Genomic DNA, 14,907 nt, shown 5'->3' on the forward strand with positions numbered 1-14,907 from the left:
AGTTTGCGGCTGGGAGATGGGAAAAAGGAAGCAGCTTTCAGGATGCCTTGCATGCCTGGGGCTAGTGGCTGAAAACTTTGTTGCACAAAGATCCGTTTTGAAACTTCCAAGGCTCAGGAAGATGGGAGGGGTCTTGGACTGTGGGATGGTAGGAAGGAGCCTACAGAGCTTGCGTAGGGTTCTGTGAATGGTCAGAACTGGTTGCAACACCCACTGTGTCAGAGGATGCAGCCAGGGATATATAAGCAGCTGTGGATATTTTAGTGGGGCACGCTCCCTCCATGTGGCTTGGAAGAGGGGGTCTCCAGGTTGCTTTAAGAAGAGGCTCTCGCCATGCGGTTTGCAGGAAGAAGGCAGTTTGCAAGGAGGCTGAGAATCCAGGCGGTCTTGCATTGAGAGCTGGAGGGCACCACAGCACAGAAAGGACCTCCCCAATCAGAATTGAGTGATTGGCAGCTACTGGTAAAGCTGAACTGTGCCTAGGAAGTTGGGAAACAGTGTTTCTGACTTTCCTAAGACTGGCCAGGTCTGGGAGGGGGAGGCAGAACTATGTGCAAATAAACAATTCTTTTTCTTTTCACCAAACTCGTATTGAGAGTTATAATTCTGGTGGCGGGCAATCAGGCCCCTAACTAAACAGCCCGTGGGTTCTGTTTCAATTGGAGCAGCCCAGGGGTTCTGTTACAAGCCTTCCAACAGTGCTGCGAAGTGGGGGTGGTTGTTTCCATTTTTCAGATGAAGGAATTCAGGCTTGGAGAGCGGGTGTCCTGACCCAAGCTCACCTAGACTGGGAAGCCCTAGACTTACTGGAGCGTCCCTTTCTCACAAAGAATTTGAGAGAGAGAGAGACCCAAGGGGGAGGAGTAACTGAGGTGGGGGAGAGGCAGGGAGGAATTCCATGAGTCATGTGTTTTAGATGCTCCCCTCACAAACGGGACCCAGGGTCCAGCTTTTCCTGCCCATTTCTTCAGCATCTTATATGTGACTGTGTCCCATAAGCCCAGGTCCCTGACCCTGAAGATGCTTCAGTGAGCATCCCCACATGCTGAATCAGAGAAGTCACTCCCTGCCAGTGGAAGAGATGATGTTTAGAAGGAACTGAGAATCTGTTATCACAGGGTAAAGATGTGTTATTTTATTCTCTAATAATAGATAATAGTCATTATCCCCTTCTCCCAGATGAGAAAACTGAGGCACAGAGAGGTCAGATGACTTGCCCAAGGTCCACAGCAGGAAAGGGTAGGGCCAGGATTCAAGCAGGCCTGAATGGGTGGGTTCGTTCTGTCACTTTGGCTGGGGATCAAATGCACAGAGTGTGGCATACACCAGGATTCTATTCTGATCCCCTGGTTTTACAGATAAGGGGAGTGAGACCCAGAGAGGGTCAGAAAGTTGCTTGCCCTGTCTGGGTAGCTAAATTGCTTAGAGCATTGTCCAGATAAGCCAATTAGGGCACGTACAAGAATCAACCAGTGAATGCATAATAAGTGGAACAACAGATCAGTGTTTCTCTCTCTCTCTAAAATCAATAAATTAAAAACAAAGATAAAAAATGTTGTTCAGTGATCCCCGGAGAATGTGTGACATAAAAAGGCCCTTGGGAAGGTGGGGGTGCCCTCGGGAGGAAGTCATTGGGCGGATTTTAAGTATGCCCTCTTCCTAGAAACACTTCTAGGAAAAAGAAGTTAGGAGTGGGGCTTCTAACTACCCTTGTAACCCCCTTTCCCATTGCAGCCAGTGAGCTGGGGCTTCAGTGAGAGAGAAGCCACTTTATCTCACCTGCCAGCCGTGAGCTCACTGTCTAGGCATCCACAGCTCCTGACCCCATACCCACGTGTCCTTGAGACCCACGGGAAGTGGGGCAACTCTGGAGGCTCAGATTGAGGGGGAACGTGGCCCCCTGGCTGTGGCCACCCCCACCCTAATTTTCTGAGGATCCCTCCCTCTCCCAGTCCCCTGTAGCACCCCCATCTCTGTTGCCTCAGGCAGGAAACCAGCAGGGCAGTTTCATTTCCTGGTCCCCACAGCCCCTTTGGTCTGCGCAACTGGCAAGATTTGCTGCTTACATATTTTTCTTTCTTTCTTTTGGAACACAAGTTCATGGCAAATGTCATGGCCCTGCCAGGAAACACGGGCATTCAGGCAGAGGGGGAGTTAGAGGCAGGAGAGGACAAGGCTTGGGGAGGTATAATTATGTCTGAAAAGCCACATTTAATGGCTGCCCTTGTGCCGAGGGGAGAGGCCCAGGAGGGACAGGTTGAGAGGTGGAACTTGGGCTGCCTTCTGCTTCCCAGGACCCAAGGGCAGCTCAGAATCACGCGTGGCCTTAAGGCTCCTGAGATGAGAATTCTGTTCTAAGGGAGGGGAGTTAGGATCCCATTTAACAGATGGGGAAACTCAGGCTCAGACAGGTGAAGGGACTTGAAGGTCACAGATAAGGAAGTGGCAGAAACTGGCATAGATTGAAAAGGTGTGGGGTTTTCCGAAGTCTGGGGCTCTTGACTCCAGTATTAATAGGGGGCTTGTTTACAGGTGAAAAGATCAAATCACCTTAGGGGAACATGTGGCTGTTTGGGTGGGGTAATGAGGGAACCAGTGGGTTGACATTCCAGACCCCATACCTGTCACACCTGAACGATGTTCCTTGCCCACGGGTCCCTCCTCAATGGGGTAGGCTTCAGAGGGACAAAGGAAGCCGGTTTACCAGAGTCCTTGGTCTGCTAGACACTGCCAGAGAGATGGGCTGGAGCTTGGGGCACAGGAACCTCCTTGTGGCAGTCAGAAGACCCCAGAGCTCACCCTGTTCCAGCCATTGCCCCTTGGAGATTCCAGAGAAAAGTTAAAAGATAATTTTCACGGGGGTGAAATCTACTCTCTCATACATATAAAACACGAACAAGTGTTAAAATTTTTTTAGAACTCATGTGGGATCCAGGCGGATGTTCTGTTACATATATGGAGGCAAACTGAATTTACCACTGGGGAGAAAGGTTGTCAATGGAACCTCTGTTGGAAGGGCCGGAATCTGCAAGTCTACAGATAAAGGTGGTTTGGTATTGTTATCAGCTGCTTGTAATTTTCAGAACTGTAAAATCATTCCAAGGAAATACTAATGCTATGAATCAGCCCGGGAGCGTGTGTGACGGTAACTGAGTCACTGAAACACAAAATTTTCTTTGCAGAAACAATTCCTTCCTTCATTCAATAAACTAGAGATAAAGCAGGTCGGTGGTTGTCAGGGGCTGTGCAGAGGTGGAATTGGGTGTGGCAGCTACTGGGGTCGGGGTCCTCTTTTGGGTGGTGCAAGTTTCAGGTAGTAGCAAAAACATTGTCAATGTACTAAATGCCATGAAATTGTATGTTTTTATTTATTTACTACTTACTTTTAAACAATGTAATCTTCATTGTATTTTTTCCATCACCACTTAAGTCCCCTTATACCTCCTCTCTCCAGCAATCACCACACTATAGTCCATATCCATGAGTCCCTTTTCAAATTGTGTATTTTTAAATGTCAATTTTATGGGTGAGTTTTAACCATACTCAACACACAGAAGCAGAGAGAGCAATTTCATACACATAAAAATTCTAATCTGCATCTCAAAGACTGGGAGTTGTGGCAGTAGAGCCCGATTTCGAAGACTTTCCATTCTGAAGTTTCCCGGGGCCCAGACTGGTCACTGTGCAGTGACCTCTCACCTCCAATAGAGGGAGGGAAAGGCAGTCACCAAGTCAGAGCTCTTGGCTGACTCCATAGGCATTTCCAGTCTAGCAGACTCAAGTGAAGATTCAGGGAAGGGGCAACTCAGGATAGAACAGGAGAGAATCTTGGTGTGGGAACAGAGGCAGCAGATCGTCAGCTGAGAGTATATCCTGGGACTCAGCCAGTGGTGGGTTCAAGTACTAGATCTAGAGTGTGTTAACATGACCCAGCCTGGGATGAAGTGATGTACAGAAAGCACTACAACAATGCCTGGGCCATAAACATGATACATTTTGACTTTTATAGATCAAGTGGCTTAGAGCAGTTCATAAGTACATTCTGGTTGAATTGGCACCATGACCCTACCAGATAGTGTCAACATCCATCCTATAGATGGAAAAAGACTCCCTATGTCTCCTGGCTTGTGCCAGGCAAAGGAAGTGAACTGGGGGAGTCTGGAGTGGGTGTGCAGGTGAGTAAGGAGATTGGTGAGTCACCTGCGTTTGGAGGGAGGTAAAGACTCTCCCTAGCTCCCAGGATGGACATGCAGAAGCCCAAGAACCCTTCACTGAGCACGTAGCTAGTCTGAAGGAATTGCTGGGGTTGACCGGGTCAGTGCACCTGGCCTATGGTCCCAGCACTGGCCTGTTTACAGGAACATGTGGCTGCAGGAGGAATGACAAAGCCAGGTTTATTGCTCGGGGTTAAACCAGTGGACACAGGATATGAAGGGTGGGAGGCTCACAGAAAGTTGGTGAACATGTCCTCAGGGCTATTGTTGAGTTCTCGGAATCCTGGGAAGCTGATCCATGCACTACAGATGTGCTGATCACCTACCCACAGGCCAGGCCACCCCCTGCCCAATGAGCAGCAACCCAAGGCTCTGGGGAGCAGAGCTCATTCTGTCTACTGTACTACCCATGGAGTCAACTGCAGAGGTCTGAGCATGGAGGCTGGCGCTGCATCCTTAGGAAGGTGTCTTGTCTTGGTGTAGGAGGCTGCCTACTTCTTGGCGGGGGCCTTCAGCAGCGCCAGCTTCTTGGGCAGGCTGGTGCTGGCTTTCATCACCACATCATGTTCAATCTTCTTCCGGATCCCGACCTCCAGGTTCTGAGTGGGCAACCGAGGGGCAGTTAGACCGGGTAGAGGGAGTGAGGGGAGGGCCTGGCCTGGGGCTGGATCTTTAGTTTCCCAGGAAACAGTACCTGAGAGTCTGGTGGCTGTGGTTTAAGTCCCACTTTTGTTCCACTCTGGGATGTTACACATACAAAAAAAATCCTGTATCTCTAGACCCCAGCTTCCTAAACTTCTGCTCACCCCCATTTCACTTATGGGGAAACTGAGGCTCCTGCAGTGAGGAGGCAGTTGCCCAGAGCCTCTGGTCTCAGCCTCCAGGTGGGCAGGACCTCCTGTCCCATGTCATCTCTGCTTTGTACATGGTGAACTGGGGCTCTGAGACAGGGATATGAGCACTTAAAGACACAGGGATTAGAAGCAAAGTGTGTGTGGGTCAAAAACTGATAATTTAATGATATTCCCCAAACCACCCTCTTGCCCTGCCTATTTGAGCTCCGATGACCATGACCCCACAACCATCCCGACACGCCTGGGCACAATAGCAAAGACGACACAGAAAAATCTGCTCTCCTGGAGCTGACATTCAGTGCATGTGCGGGGACAATGTAAATGCCAATAATACATTATGTTAAACTGTTAAATGATGGTAAATGGTAAGTGGCGCATGGAGAAAAGAAAACAAGGGCTAGTGAGTGAGGGGCGGGGCTCTGGAGCTGTCATTAGGAACGGGCTGCACTGTCAGGCTCAACTCAGAGGAAGGAAGCCATGTGGATTTCTGGGAGAAGAATTAGGGCAGGAAAACAGCCAGTGCAAAGTTGATGCAGAACAAGGGGTGGTTAAGGGGCCAGTGAGGGTGGAGGTAGCAAGGGAGAGAGTGGGAGGAGATGAGGGCAGGGAGGTGAGAGGGGCAGTGTGTGCAGGGCTTTGTGTAGGACCTGGATTTTTCCTGAGTGCGCTGTGAGCCAAAGAGTGTTCTGAGCAGAGAATGCAGAGATCTGACTTTAAGTGCTCACAGGTGCCCTCTGGCTATCATGGGGGAGGAGGATGGGCAAACAGGGGAGGAGTGACCCGTACTGGTCCACATGGAGAATAATGGTGTGAACCAGAGGGGGATCAGGGAGGTGGGAAATGGGTGGATTCTAGATTAATCTTAAAAGCAAAAAAGGATAGACTCTGACCTGGATGTGAGAATGGGGGCCGGGGCCAGGGAGATCCAGAATGACGCTGAATATTTTGGAATTTGGAAGGTCAGAATCTTCCTGAATGAAGTCTGGCAGGATCATCTCAGGGAGGGAGAAGGGAGGATCAGGGGCTTGGTTTTGGTCATGCTTAGTGTGAGATGCTCATGAGACAGCCCCCCTCCCACCACCAGATGGAGGTAAGTAGGCTGCTGGGTAGCCAGGTCTGAGAAAACCGCAGCTCTAGGGAAACTAAGCCATACTGCTCAAGATTACACAGTAGTTATTACGGAGTGCATTTCGAACTCAGATGTGACTCCACAAAAACCAGTTTTAATTTACTCATAAGCTCAACCCTACCCACCTATATAAAAAAGCTGCACTTGAAAGACAACCACAAAAATGACAAGAACCAACGCAATTAACGTTTATTTGTGCCCTGTGCTGTTCTCAGCGCTTTACAGGTGCACTGACATCGAATCCTTACAACTCAATGAAAAAAGTACTATCACTATGTTTCGCAGGTAGGAGGCTCAGGGTGAACAAATACTTTGTCATCCATGGAACTGTGATTTGCACCCAGCACTGCCTTCTTACAAAACTAGGGTTTCTAACTCCTTTTCCATCCACCCTCCCTCTACAAGTTCAGTTAAAGAGGGCGGTAACAAGCAAAGCAGTTAACGCAGGTACAGTACTTCCTGTGAGCAAGGCCTTGCTTCCAGGACGCCTGCTGAATAGTAGGTGATGTTCCTGTACCCGGCCCTCCCCGGTGCCAGACTTCATTCCTAGATCCCTCCACAGACCTCTAGGTTCTAACCCTCGCCCCCGGCCGCCTCCAGGCTCATACCAGGCGCCTCCGGGGGTTCCAGGTTCAATCCCCGGTTCCCTGCTGGTGCCAGACTCCTGTTTCTTTTCTTTTGAAAATATTTTATTTACTTACTTTTAGAGAGAGAGGGAGGAACAGAGAAAGAGAGGAGAAGAAACATCAGTGTATGGCTGCCTCTCACGCACCCCCGATTGGGGACCTAGCCCGCAACCCAAGCATATGTCCCGAGTGGGACTTGAATCGGCGACCCTTTGGTTCCCAGGTCGGTGCTTAGTCCACTGAGCCACACCAAGTAAAACCCAGACTCCATTCCTGATCCTCCGCTCTGGCCTCCAAGCTCCATCCCTTGCCCCTCGCGTGCCCCACTCACCTTCTTGAGTTTTTGTTGTTGCACAATGCGCGCTTTCTTGGGAGCTATAACACGACCTGCGGAAAGAGACGCTCGCGTGAGGTCAGAAAGCCCCAGGCCCACCTCGCCCAGCAGCCCCCGGACCGCTACTCACTTCCCTTCTTTGGGCCCCGGTTCCGCTCCGAGGCCGCCGCGACTGCCTTGCTCTTGGCCGGCCTCTTCGCTTGGAACTTACGTTGCCCCTGCGCCATGATCGGGCATGCGCCGGAAGAGGTGGGGCCGAGCATTGCAACCGAAACACACGGCATGATGGGATACTGTGGGGCTGGCCACGCAAAGGCTCATGGGAAACAACGTGGTACCGTTTTGGAGAGTTCAAGGGGACGGTGGTACATTATAGGCAGCGTTTGGCAGAAATTTTAAGCTAATGATAAGGTAACATCTACTGAGCGTTCACTTGCATTGTAAAACGTATGCTGTTTTATACTCTTTACATATAAAATTCAGTCTAGGACTAAAATGAGGTGAGTTAGGCACTTAATGGTGCAAAATTGAAGGGTGCCCAAATTCCGTAATGAAGGTAGTGTTTTCAACACTTATTTTTTTTAATTTTATTTATTGATTTGATAGAGAGGGAGAGGAGAGGAAAACGTCGATTTTTGTTAAACACTCATTGGTTGATTCTCATATGTGCCCTGACCAGGGATAGAACCCTGAACCCCAGTGCATTAGTCAACCAATGGAGCTACCTGGGCTCAACATTTAAAAATAATATTTTAGTGGGGGGAGGTGAAGGTGGGTTTGGGGGAATAAGTGGTAATGGAAGGGGGCTTGACTTGGAGTGGTGAACACACAATACTGTGTACAGATGATGTGGGTAAAATAAAGCACCTAAAACCTGTATAATTTTGTTAATCAGGGTCATACCAATAAATTCAATAAAAAGGAAAAAAAAAATCTGCCTGTAGACCGGCGGCCTGATGTTGTAAATGCCATTTAATTGGAATAAGGGCTGGTATCAGAGGTGAGGTAAAGTCAATGTGTGCAAACATAGGGTTCCATTCTCTGTATTTATTTTGGTATTTTGTTCTTCATGGATTTGCCTTTGCACTAATTTTGATTTTTAATAATATAGCATGAAACTATTATTTATTTTGGTTACTGAGCTTTTTGGTAACCCCTTTAAAATTTTGCACCTGAGGCATCACTGTTCTGAGAGCAATCTAAGAGGGCAATACTAGTATTGTCCCCATGTTAGAAATGAGGAAACCAAAGCATGGAGAAGTGAAGTGATTTGGCCAAGGTCACACAGCAGAAAAAGTGGCAGAGATGGGATATGAACTTGGGTAGCCTAGCTCCAGCTGCTGGGCTTTTAAAAGCCAAGCAGAGGCCCTGTATACTATCCCTGCTCTAGGAAAAAGTGTGGCTGGGGGAAGAAGGTCAGCTTTGGGGAAGGTCATCAGTAAGTTTTATGGGTATGGAGATCCAGGTTGGTTACTTCTCGGGTTCACCTAGGGTCTCTACCCTCAGGAGATGGTGGTGCTTAGGGCTGTTCGGAGCTCTTTTGGGGCAAAGACTCCCAGCTCTGTAATGATGCCGCCAGTGATGAGGTCATGAGGGGTGACATCGAAGGCAGGATTCCAAACCTCAATTCCTACAGGGCAGAGTGGGGAGACAAGAAGGTTGGTATTTGGCTCTGTGAAAGTTCTCAAACTGTTGTTCCCTGCTCGCCCCATGGTGGTTCTTAGAGTCAGGAAATCCTTGAAAATCTGGGGATAATCATCCCAAAAGCTCATGAAGACATGGGCTTTGGCACCCAGTAACAAGTATATACCCCTCCTCAAACACCATTCCTGAATTGTCACTGTCCCAGAACAAGGTTTTGAAGTTTTATATACATCCACCCCTCTTTTGCCTGGATCTCTTTAAGAACCTCCAAGAATCCACTTCAGGGCCGTTGTATGGGCTCTGCCCTCCGCCTAGATAACCTAATGTTTCATTTCCTTCAGGTCTTTGCTCAAATGTCACCTCTTCAGTGTAGATATCTCTGATCATCGTGTCCAAAGTCTCTGTACAGACACTTCCTTGCCTTATTTATTTCTCCTCAGCCCTTACCTCCTGTAATTGTGTTATTTATCTTGTTCATTGTCTGTCTCCCTGACCAAACTGTCAGTTCTCCAAGGGCAGGGACTTTGTGTGTTTTTTCACTCCTATATCCCAGTACTTAAGTGTTAGGCAGGCACTCAAAAACAGTTGCTCAATGAATTCCTCAATGTAGATCACAACTTAATACACAAGATGCTGCAAACTAGTGGCCTGTAACTTTTTTCTCTGGTTCACTGTTTTGTGTTTTTTTTTTTTTAATTTAATTTATTTTTTAAAATTGTTGTTCTATTATAGTTGTCCCATTTCCTCCCCCGGTCTGGTTCATAGTACTTTAAGACCAGCTTTCAAAAGGTGGGAGATTTCATATAAAAACAAATGTAAGGCTTCTCTTGGAAAAATCAGAAGACCCATTTCTCTGGGGTCTGCATTCCTGTGACTACTAGCGGGAGCAGAGTATCAGAGCCCACAGACTACACCTGGCCCATGTCACTTATGTCTTGCTGCCCCAGTTTTATTTTAGGGGTGTGGGTTGTCAGCTCTACTTTCCATGGTCTTATGGATTATGACCAGTGCTAATTACAACTCTAGCAAAGCAGGGATATTTAAAAAAAAAGAGAGAGAGAGAGACAATGTATCTGTATATAAAAAGGTGTAATGAATAGCAGAAAATAATAGAATATTAGGGCTTTCCTCTGCTTAGTCGTATAGTGTTATCTTTACCCTGACTCCATATTTGGTGGCATCCCTGTATTTTTATTGCTTAGGGGTTTTAACTAGTCCTTTTTAGAAAAGGGTTTCAATCATAATTTTTAACATTTAATGAGTACTAATGAAGGGCTGGGCCTCTTCTCCATGTCACATGGGTTAATTCACTGAAGGCCCTATGGTTTACGAGGTAGGTCATAAAAACAACTCATTTTACAGATGGAAACACCAAGGATCTTAGGGGTGAGAACTTAAGCAAACTGCCCTACAGCTGCACAGCCAGAAAACATGGAGGAGCTGAGAAATATCTGTTTCTTCATAGGCACTTAGCTGAACAGTATTCTTATTTGTTCTTCAGGTGAGAAAACCGAGGTGGAGAATGGCAAGACAATTTGCTCAAGGTTTCTTAACTCATATGTTGGACTAGCTCACCTTGAATTTGACCTCCAAGATGTTTCTGTTCCAAAAATTGGCTTGAATTTGAGATTGTGCCTTAGAAGGCTGGTGACATCCCAAATGCCACCTACCTCCTGTGAAGGGGCTGGGGTCTGTAAGTGGAGGCGCTCAGATTCTAAGGTGTTCCCCCAAGTGATAACTTACCTGGTGCTGCAATCCTGACCCCGTTGACATCGGTCAGCTCCTGGCCTGGGCGCTCCTCGATGACAATCTGCTGGCCTGTCTCCAGATGGAGGTCACATGAGGAGCTGGGGGCAGCTACATAGAAGGGGATGCCATGATGCTTGGCAGCAATGGCCAGTTGATAGGTGCCCACCTTGTTGGCTGTGTCGCCATTGGCAACCACACGGTCAGCTCCCACGACAACAGCTGAAAGCAAGACGTTAAAGGTTATCACCTAGCCCTGGATGCCTGGACCCCTGCCTGCTGGCACCCTGCCTGCTGACCTGACACATCTTGGTGGGCCATGGCGGCTGCTGCCATGCTGTCAGCGATGAGGGTGGCGGGAATCTGCTCATAGACTAGCTCGAAGGCTGTCAGCCGGGCCCCCTGGTTGTAGGGCCGGGTCTCTGTGCAGAAGACATGCTTCAGGCGGCCAAGGTTGTGCAGCGAACGGATCACACCTGCAGGGTTTGACCCACCAAAGGCCAGGATGAGACATAAAAGGATAGACAGGCAGGGTGGCCCATTATTTGGAGGCACAGATCTCCAAAGGCTGCCTATCTCCAGGCCCTTGTGGTGGGTGTTTCGTTCAGTTCATGTATGCTTAGAAGACACATTCTCAGCGAGTCCTCTGAGCCTTCCATCTCACGTAGCAACCCCCACACTTCTGACCTCTTTCCCTGATTTTCCTCCTCAGCACTTACCACTTTCGAACACATCACACATACTTATTGACTTGCTTTTGTCTTTTCCTCCTACTTTCCTGTCCTGATGGCTGAGATTTTGTTTCCTTTGTTCACTGCTGACCCTCCAGCACCTAGAACTGTGCTTGGCAAATAGTAAGTGCTTAATAAATGTCTGTCGAGTGCATGAAGGAGTACATGCATGCAGAAGTGGTGGGGCACACAGCAGATGCTTAATAACTGTTGAGTGAATGAAAAAACACATGCACGAATGATGGGGCACATAGTAGGTGCTTAATAAATGGTGAGTAAGGACGGAGGGAGTATAAAGGGACTAAATGGTAATGGAAAAAAATACAATAGAGATTAAATTTTAAAAAAGGCTGAGTGAATGAAGGAACGCATGCATGTATGAATGGCAGGGCACACAGTAGGTGCCAGTATTTGTTAAGCAAATGAATGAACAACGTCTTGCCAACAACGCCTCAGTCCCAAGGCTCCAGAGTGGGACCGAGGCAGGTAGGGAAATCTGGAGAATTTAGGGAATCTGCTGCCTTGAACCCGAGGTCCCAGTTTCCCCTCTTCTGGTCACAGCTACCCCAGTCTTTCCTTCGAGGCCAGTTCTCTTGAAATCCATATCCTCCCCACTCAGGCCAGGTACATTGAGTGGTTGATCTTGGATGGGTAGGTGACCCCATCAGAGCCTCTGAGATACAAGGAGACTTTCCTGGCACTGTTGGTGTAGAGACCCTTTTCCTCCTGATCTGAACATTGGCAGGCCCTCTGCTGACCCATGGAGCGTGAGCAGGAGGGCAGAGCTTAGAGACAGGAATAGATGGGTCCTAATGCTACTGTCTGAAACCCTGGATCCAGCCATATTTAAAGCCAACATCCTAAGCATTTCTGTACAAGAAGTAATCAATTTCCATTTGGGGGGGAGTGGTTTGGGTTTCTTTCTCTTGCATCCAAAAGAGGACCTCCCCCTTCCCTATGGACACCCCCTCACTTACCCAGGGCTGTGCCATAGCCAGCAGTGGCCAGTGCACCGGTGTTACAGTGGGTCAGCACGGTCACCTTGCTGCCCCCGGGCGCTGCCCGCTCTAGGAGGTGGTGAGCTCCCAGGTCCCCAATTCTCCGATTGTCCCTGAGGTCTTTCTCCAGCATATCCTCAGCATAGCAAATCACCCTGGGGCCAACAAGGGGCTCTCAGCCTCAGGGCCCAAGCTGGCCCTTCCTTCCTGCCTATAACTCTCTTGCTGAAAGCCTCTCACAGCTGCGAGGCCTGGACCCTTCTGCCTTTGCCACCTTTCACTCTGTTTGCTCATGCAACATGTTAACTGAGCATCTCTTGTGTGTGAAGCGCTTGGGGGCACAGCTAGTGACCAAGACAAATATCTGTGCACCTATGGAGCTGACACTGGAGTGGGAGAGTCAAACGATGAGCAAATAATAATAAAGTGAAGGAAAAGGCAGTAGAGTTGGGGGATGGGTGGGAAGACAGGAGGGTGGGATAGAATGAGCTGTAACATATGGGAGGTGGGGAAAGACAGAAACCTTAAACCTGAAAGTGGGGATCTACTCTGTACAGATACCTGACCTGCAGATGTGGGATGTGCAAAGGTCCTGGGGTAGAAGTAAGCCTGATGGGGTCAAGAAACATGAGGATAATGATTTAGCTGGAATGGAGGTGGAGTGGGAGAAGAAGAGGGCAGGAAGGGGATCAGGGTAAGAAACAAAATTCCTCAAAGGCAAAAACCAGGAGAAGGAGGTGGCACTGAAAAGGACCTCTGTGGCCCTGGCTGCTGTGGCTCAGTGGATTGAGCGCTGGCCTGTGAACCAAAGGGTCATCTGTTCAATTCCCAGCCAGGGTACATGCCTGGGCTGTGGGCCAGGTCCCCAATTGGGGGTGTGCGAAAGGCAACCACACACTGATGTTTCTCTCCCTCTCTCAAAAAATAAGTAAATAAAATCTTTAAAAAAAAGGAAAAAAAAGAAAAGGACCTCCAAGGGCAGTGGTGACTGGGCATTTCAGGGGAGGCACAGTTAGGGGTATTGAGTGTAAGGAACTCGGGGCCAGGCTGCCTAGGATCAACTCCCAGCCCTGCCTGTGTGGGCTTGGACTAAGCGCGCCATACCTGTTTCCCATCTGTAAAATGGGTCGTTGGGCGCAAAAAGTGAGTTAGCTTCTGCTCTGAGCAGTGCCTGGCACAAGCCCCCCTACCTCTCCCGGACCACCTCCTCTGAGGCACCCTCCTGCTCGGCCTCCTGGGCTGCGAAGTCGGCCAGGTCGCGGGCAGCGCGGGCCATGTTGACTGCAGTGGGTCGGGCGGTGACCAGGAACCTCAGTGCATCGCGCACGAAGGCCACGAGCGCGGTGAGTCCCGGCCCCCCTGCGCCGGCCTGCAGCTCCACGGCCAGGCTGAGGCAGCCCACGAGGGCAATTGCAGGGGCACCGCGCACCTGGAGTAGAGGGAAGGGGGCGTCAGGGGAGCCGGGCACGGGCACGCCCCACCCCCAACGCTGTGCCCTACCTTCATGGCGCGGATGGCTTCCCAGGCTTGGCGCACCGAGCCCACCCCCTCGTAGTAGCATTGCTGGGGCAGCTGCAGTTGGTCGAGGATTTGCAGAGAGCCACGCGAGTAGCGGATAGCCTCCAGAGGGAGCATGGTGCGGCCAACGTGCTCCCCGCCCCCCCCCCCCCCAGACACAGCCTCCTGAGCTCACGTGGGGCGGGCGCATGCGCACGCCCTAACCTCCGAGGTTTCCAGGACTCAATGCCCACTCCGCCAATCCCACACCCTATTCTCGGCCAAGCTCGGCCAGTTAGCCTCCCTCTCAGGAGCACAAAGGTGTCACTATTTACCGGACACCTCCTGGATGCCAGACCCTGCTTAGCGTCCCGCTGATCAGTTAGGGGGTCACACCATGACCCCCACATCCTAGGTGCCTGATTTCTCCAGCCAGAGGGAGTGCTGCCAGTGGCCTCAGGTAGAGAAAGTCCCTAATTGAAGATTCTAGGAATTATGGATGGGCTCTTACTACTGCCCTGAGGCTTTGTTACCTCCTTGCGGAGAGGGCTGGTGGGCTGGGGGCAGCCACTGGAACCATCATGTCCTGATTATGAATTCAGCCGGAACCTCGGCACCAAAAGTTTTATCTGTTTTGTTCACTGCTGTATGCCCTAGGGCTGGAACAGTGCCTGGCACATTGCTGGTGTTCCACCAATATTTGTGAAGTGATCTTCCAAGATTTTAGGGGAAGCTGGCACACTGAGTCACCTGGTGTATGTGCGGCTGTTTTGAACTACTTTCTGCTTAGTTTTGCCAGTTTCCGTCAAAAGGAACACACTGGGGACTTTTTAGTGACCCTTCTAAGGTATCCCCATGGGCTGGGGACAATGAATAGCTCACACTTGCATGGGTCCTGCTGTATGCCTCCCAGCCCTGACCTCCCTGCATGGTTCCTGCTGCCTGATCCCCTTCCCACCCTTCACACTCCACCTGTGCCACTTCTACTGAGAAGTCTGTCCTGACTGCAGGCCAAGCTGTGCCATTACCTTGAAACCCTCATTATGCTGGATGAGGTCCATGCCTGTCCTGTGGGCACAGTTGTAGTCCCAGCATCACCATTTGCCATGAGTGGCCTGTCAAGTTCGGTTGGAT

General features: G+C 49.7%; 2 protein-coding genes across 3 annotated transcripts; both read right to left on the reverse strand.

The window, feature by feature from the left end:
* Positions 1 to 4,377: 4,377 nt before the first annotated feature.
* CUNH19orf53 (chromosome unknown C19orf53 homolog) lies at positions 4,378 to 7,459 on the reverse strand. Of its 2 annotated transcripts, XM_090289734.1 has the most exons (4): positions 7,288 to 7,459; positions 7,155 to 7,210; positions 5,959 to 6,063; positions 4,378 to 4,813 (listed from the first exon to the last, which is right to left on the reverse strand). In XM_090289734.1, the coding sequence occupies exons 1-4, from the start codon at positions 7,439 to 7,441 to the stop codon at positions 4,706 to 4,708; spliced, it is 423 nt and encodes a 140-aa protein (XP_090145860.1). In that variant the 5' UTR covers positions 7,442 to 7,459; the 3' UTR covers positions 4,378 to 4,705. The 2 variants fall into 2 exon arrangements, with proteins under 2 accessions (XP_090145860.1, XP_090145861.1); XM_090289735.1 differs by lacking the exon at positions 5,959 to 6,063 and having other exon boundaries at positions 7,288 to 7,439.
* A 702-nt stretch (positions 7,460 to 8,161) lies between these two features.
* On the reverse strand, positions 8,162 to 13,929 carry MRI1 (methylthioribose-1-phosphate isomerase 1). Its single transcript, XM_090289736.1, has 6 exons — positions 13,777 to 13,929; positions 13,467 to 13,705; positions 12,256 to 12,431; positions 10,847 to 11,023; positions 10,545 to 10,769; positions 8,162 to 8,787 (listed from the first exon to the last, which is right to left on the reverse strand). The coding sequence occupies exons 1-6, from the start codon at positions 13,909 to 13,911 to the stop codon at positions 8,660 to 8,662; spliced, it is 1,080 nt and encodes a 359-aa protein (XP_090145862.1). The 5' UTR covers positions 13,912 to 13,929; the 3' UTR covers positions 8,162 to 8,659.
* Between the last annotated feature and the right edge of the window lie 978 nt (positions 13,930 to 14,907).

This window comes from Furipterus horrens, unplaced genomic scaffold (assembly GCF_987537825.1).
Source record: "Furipterus horrens unplaced genomic scaffold, mFurHor1.1.pri manual_scaffold_10, whole genome shotgun sequence".
In the NCBI taxonomy this organism is placed as follows: Eukaryota; Metazoa; Chordata; class Mammalia; order Chiroptera; family Furipteridae; genus Furipterus; species Furipterus horrens.

Excerpts from the sequence above, each read along its gene's own strand:
- MRI1 (XM_090289736.1), bottom strand. The coding sequence starts at position 13,911 with ATGCTCCCTCTGGAGGCTATCCGCTACTCGCGTGGCTCTCTGCAAATC. Across the intron at positions 13,706-13,776 it reads AAGCCATCCGCGCCATGAAG|GTGCGCGGTGCCCCTGCAAT; the intron begins GTAGGGCACAGC and ends CCTCTACTCCAG. Across the intron at positions 11,024-12,255 it reads TGGCTATGGCACAGCCCTGG|GTGTGATCCGTTCGCTGCAC; the intron begins GTAAGTGAGGGG and ends CAAACCCTGCAG.
- CUNH19orf53 (XM_090289734.1), bottom strand. The coding sequence starts at position 7,441 with ATGCCGTGTGTTTCGGTTGCAATGCTCGGCCCCACCTCTTCCGGCGCA. Across the intron at positions 6,064-7,154 it reads AACAACAAAAACTCAAGAAG|ATGATCCTGCCAGACTTCAT; the intron begins GTGAGTGGGGCA and ends TCCCTCCCTGAG. Across the intron at positions 4,814-5,958 it reads GCCCCCATTCTCACATCCAG|AACCTGGAGGTCGGGATCCG; the intron begins GTCAGAGTCTAT and ends TTGCCCACTCAG.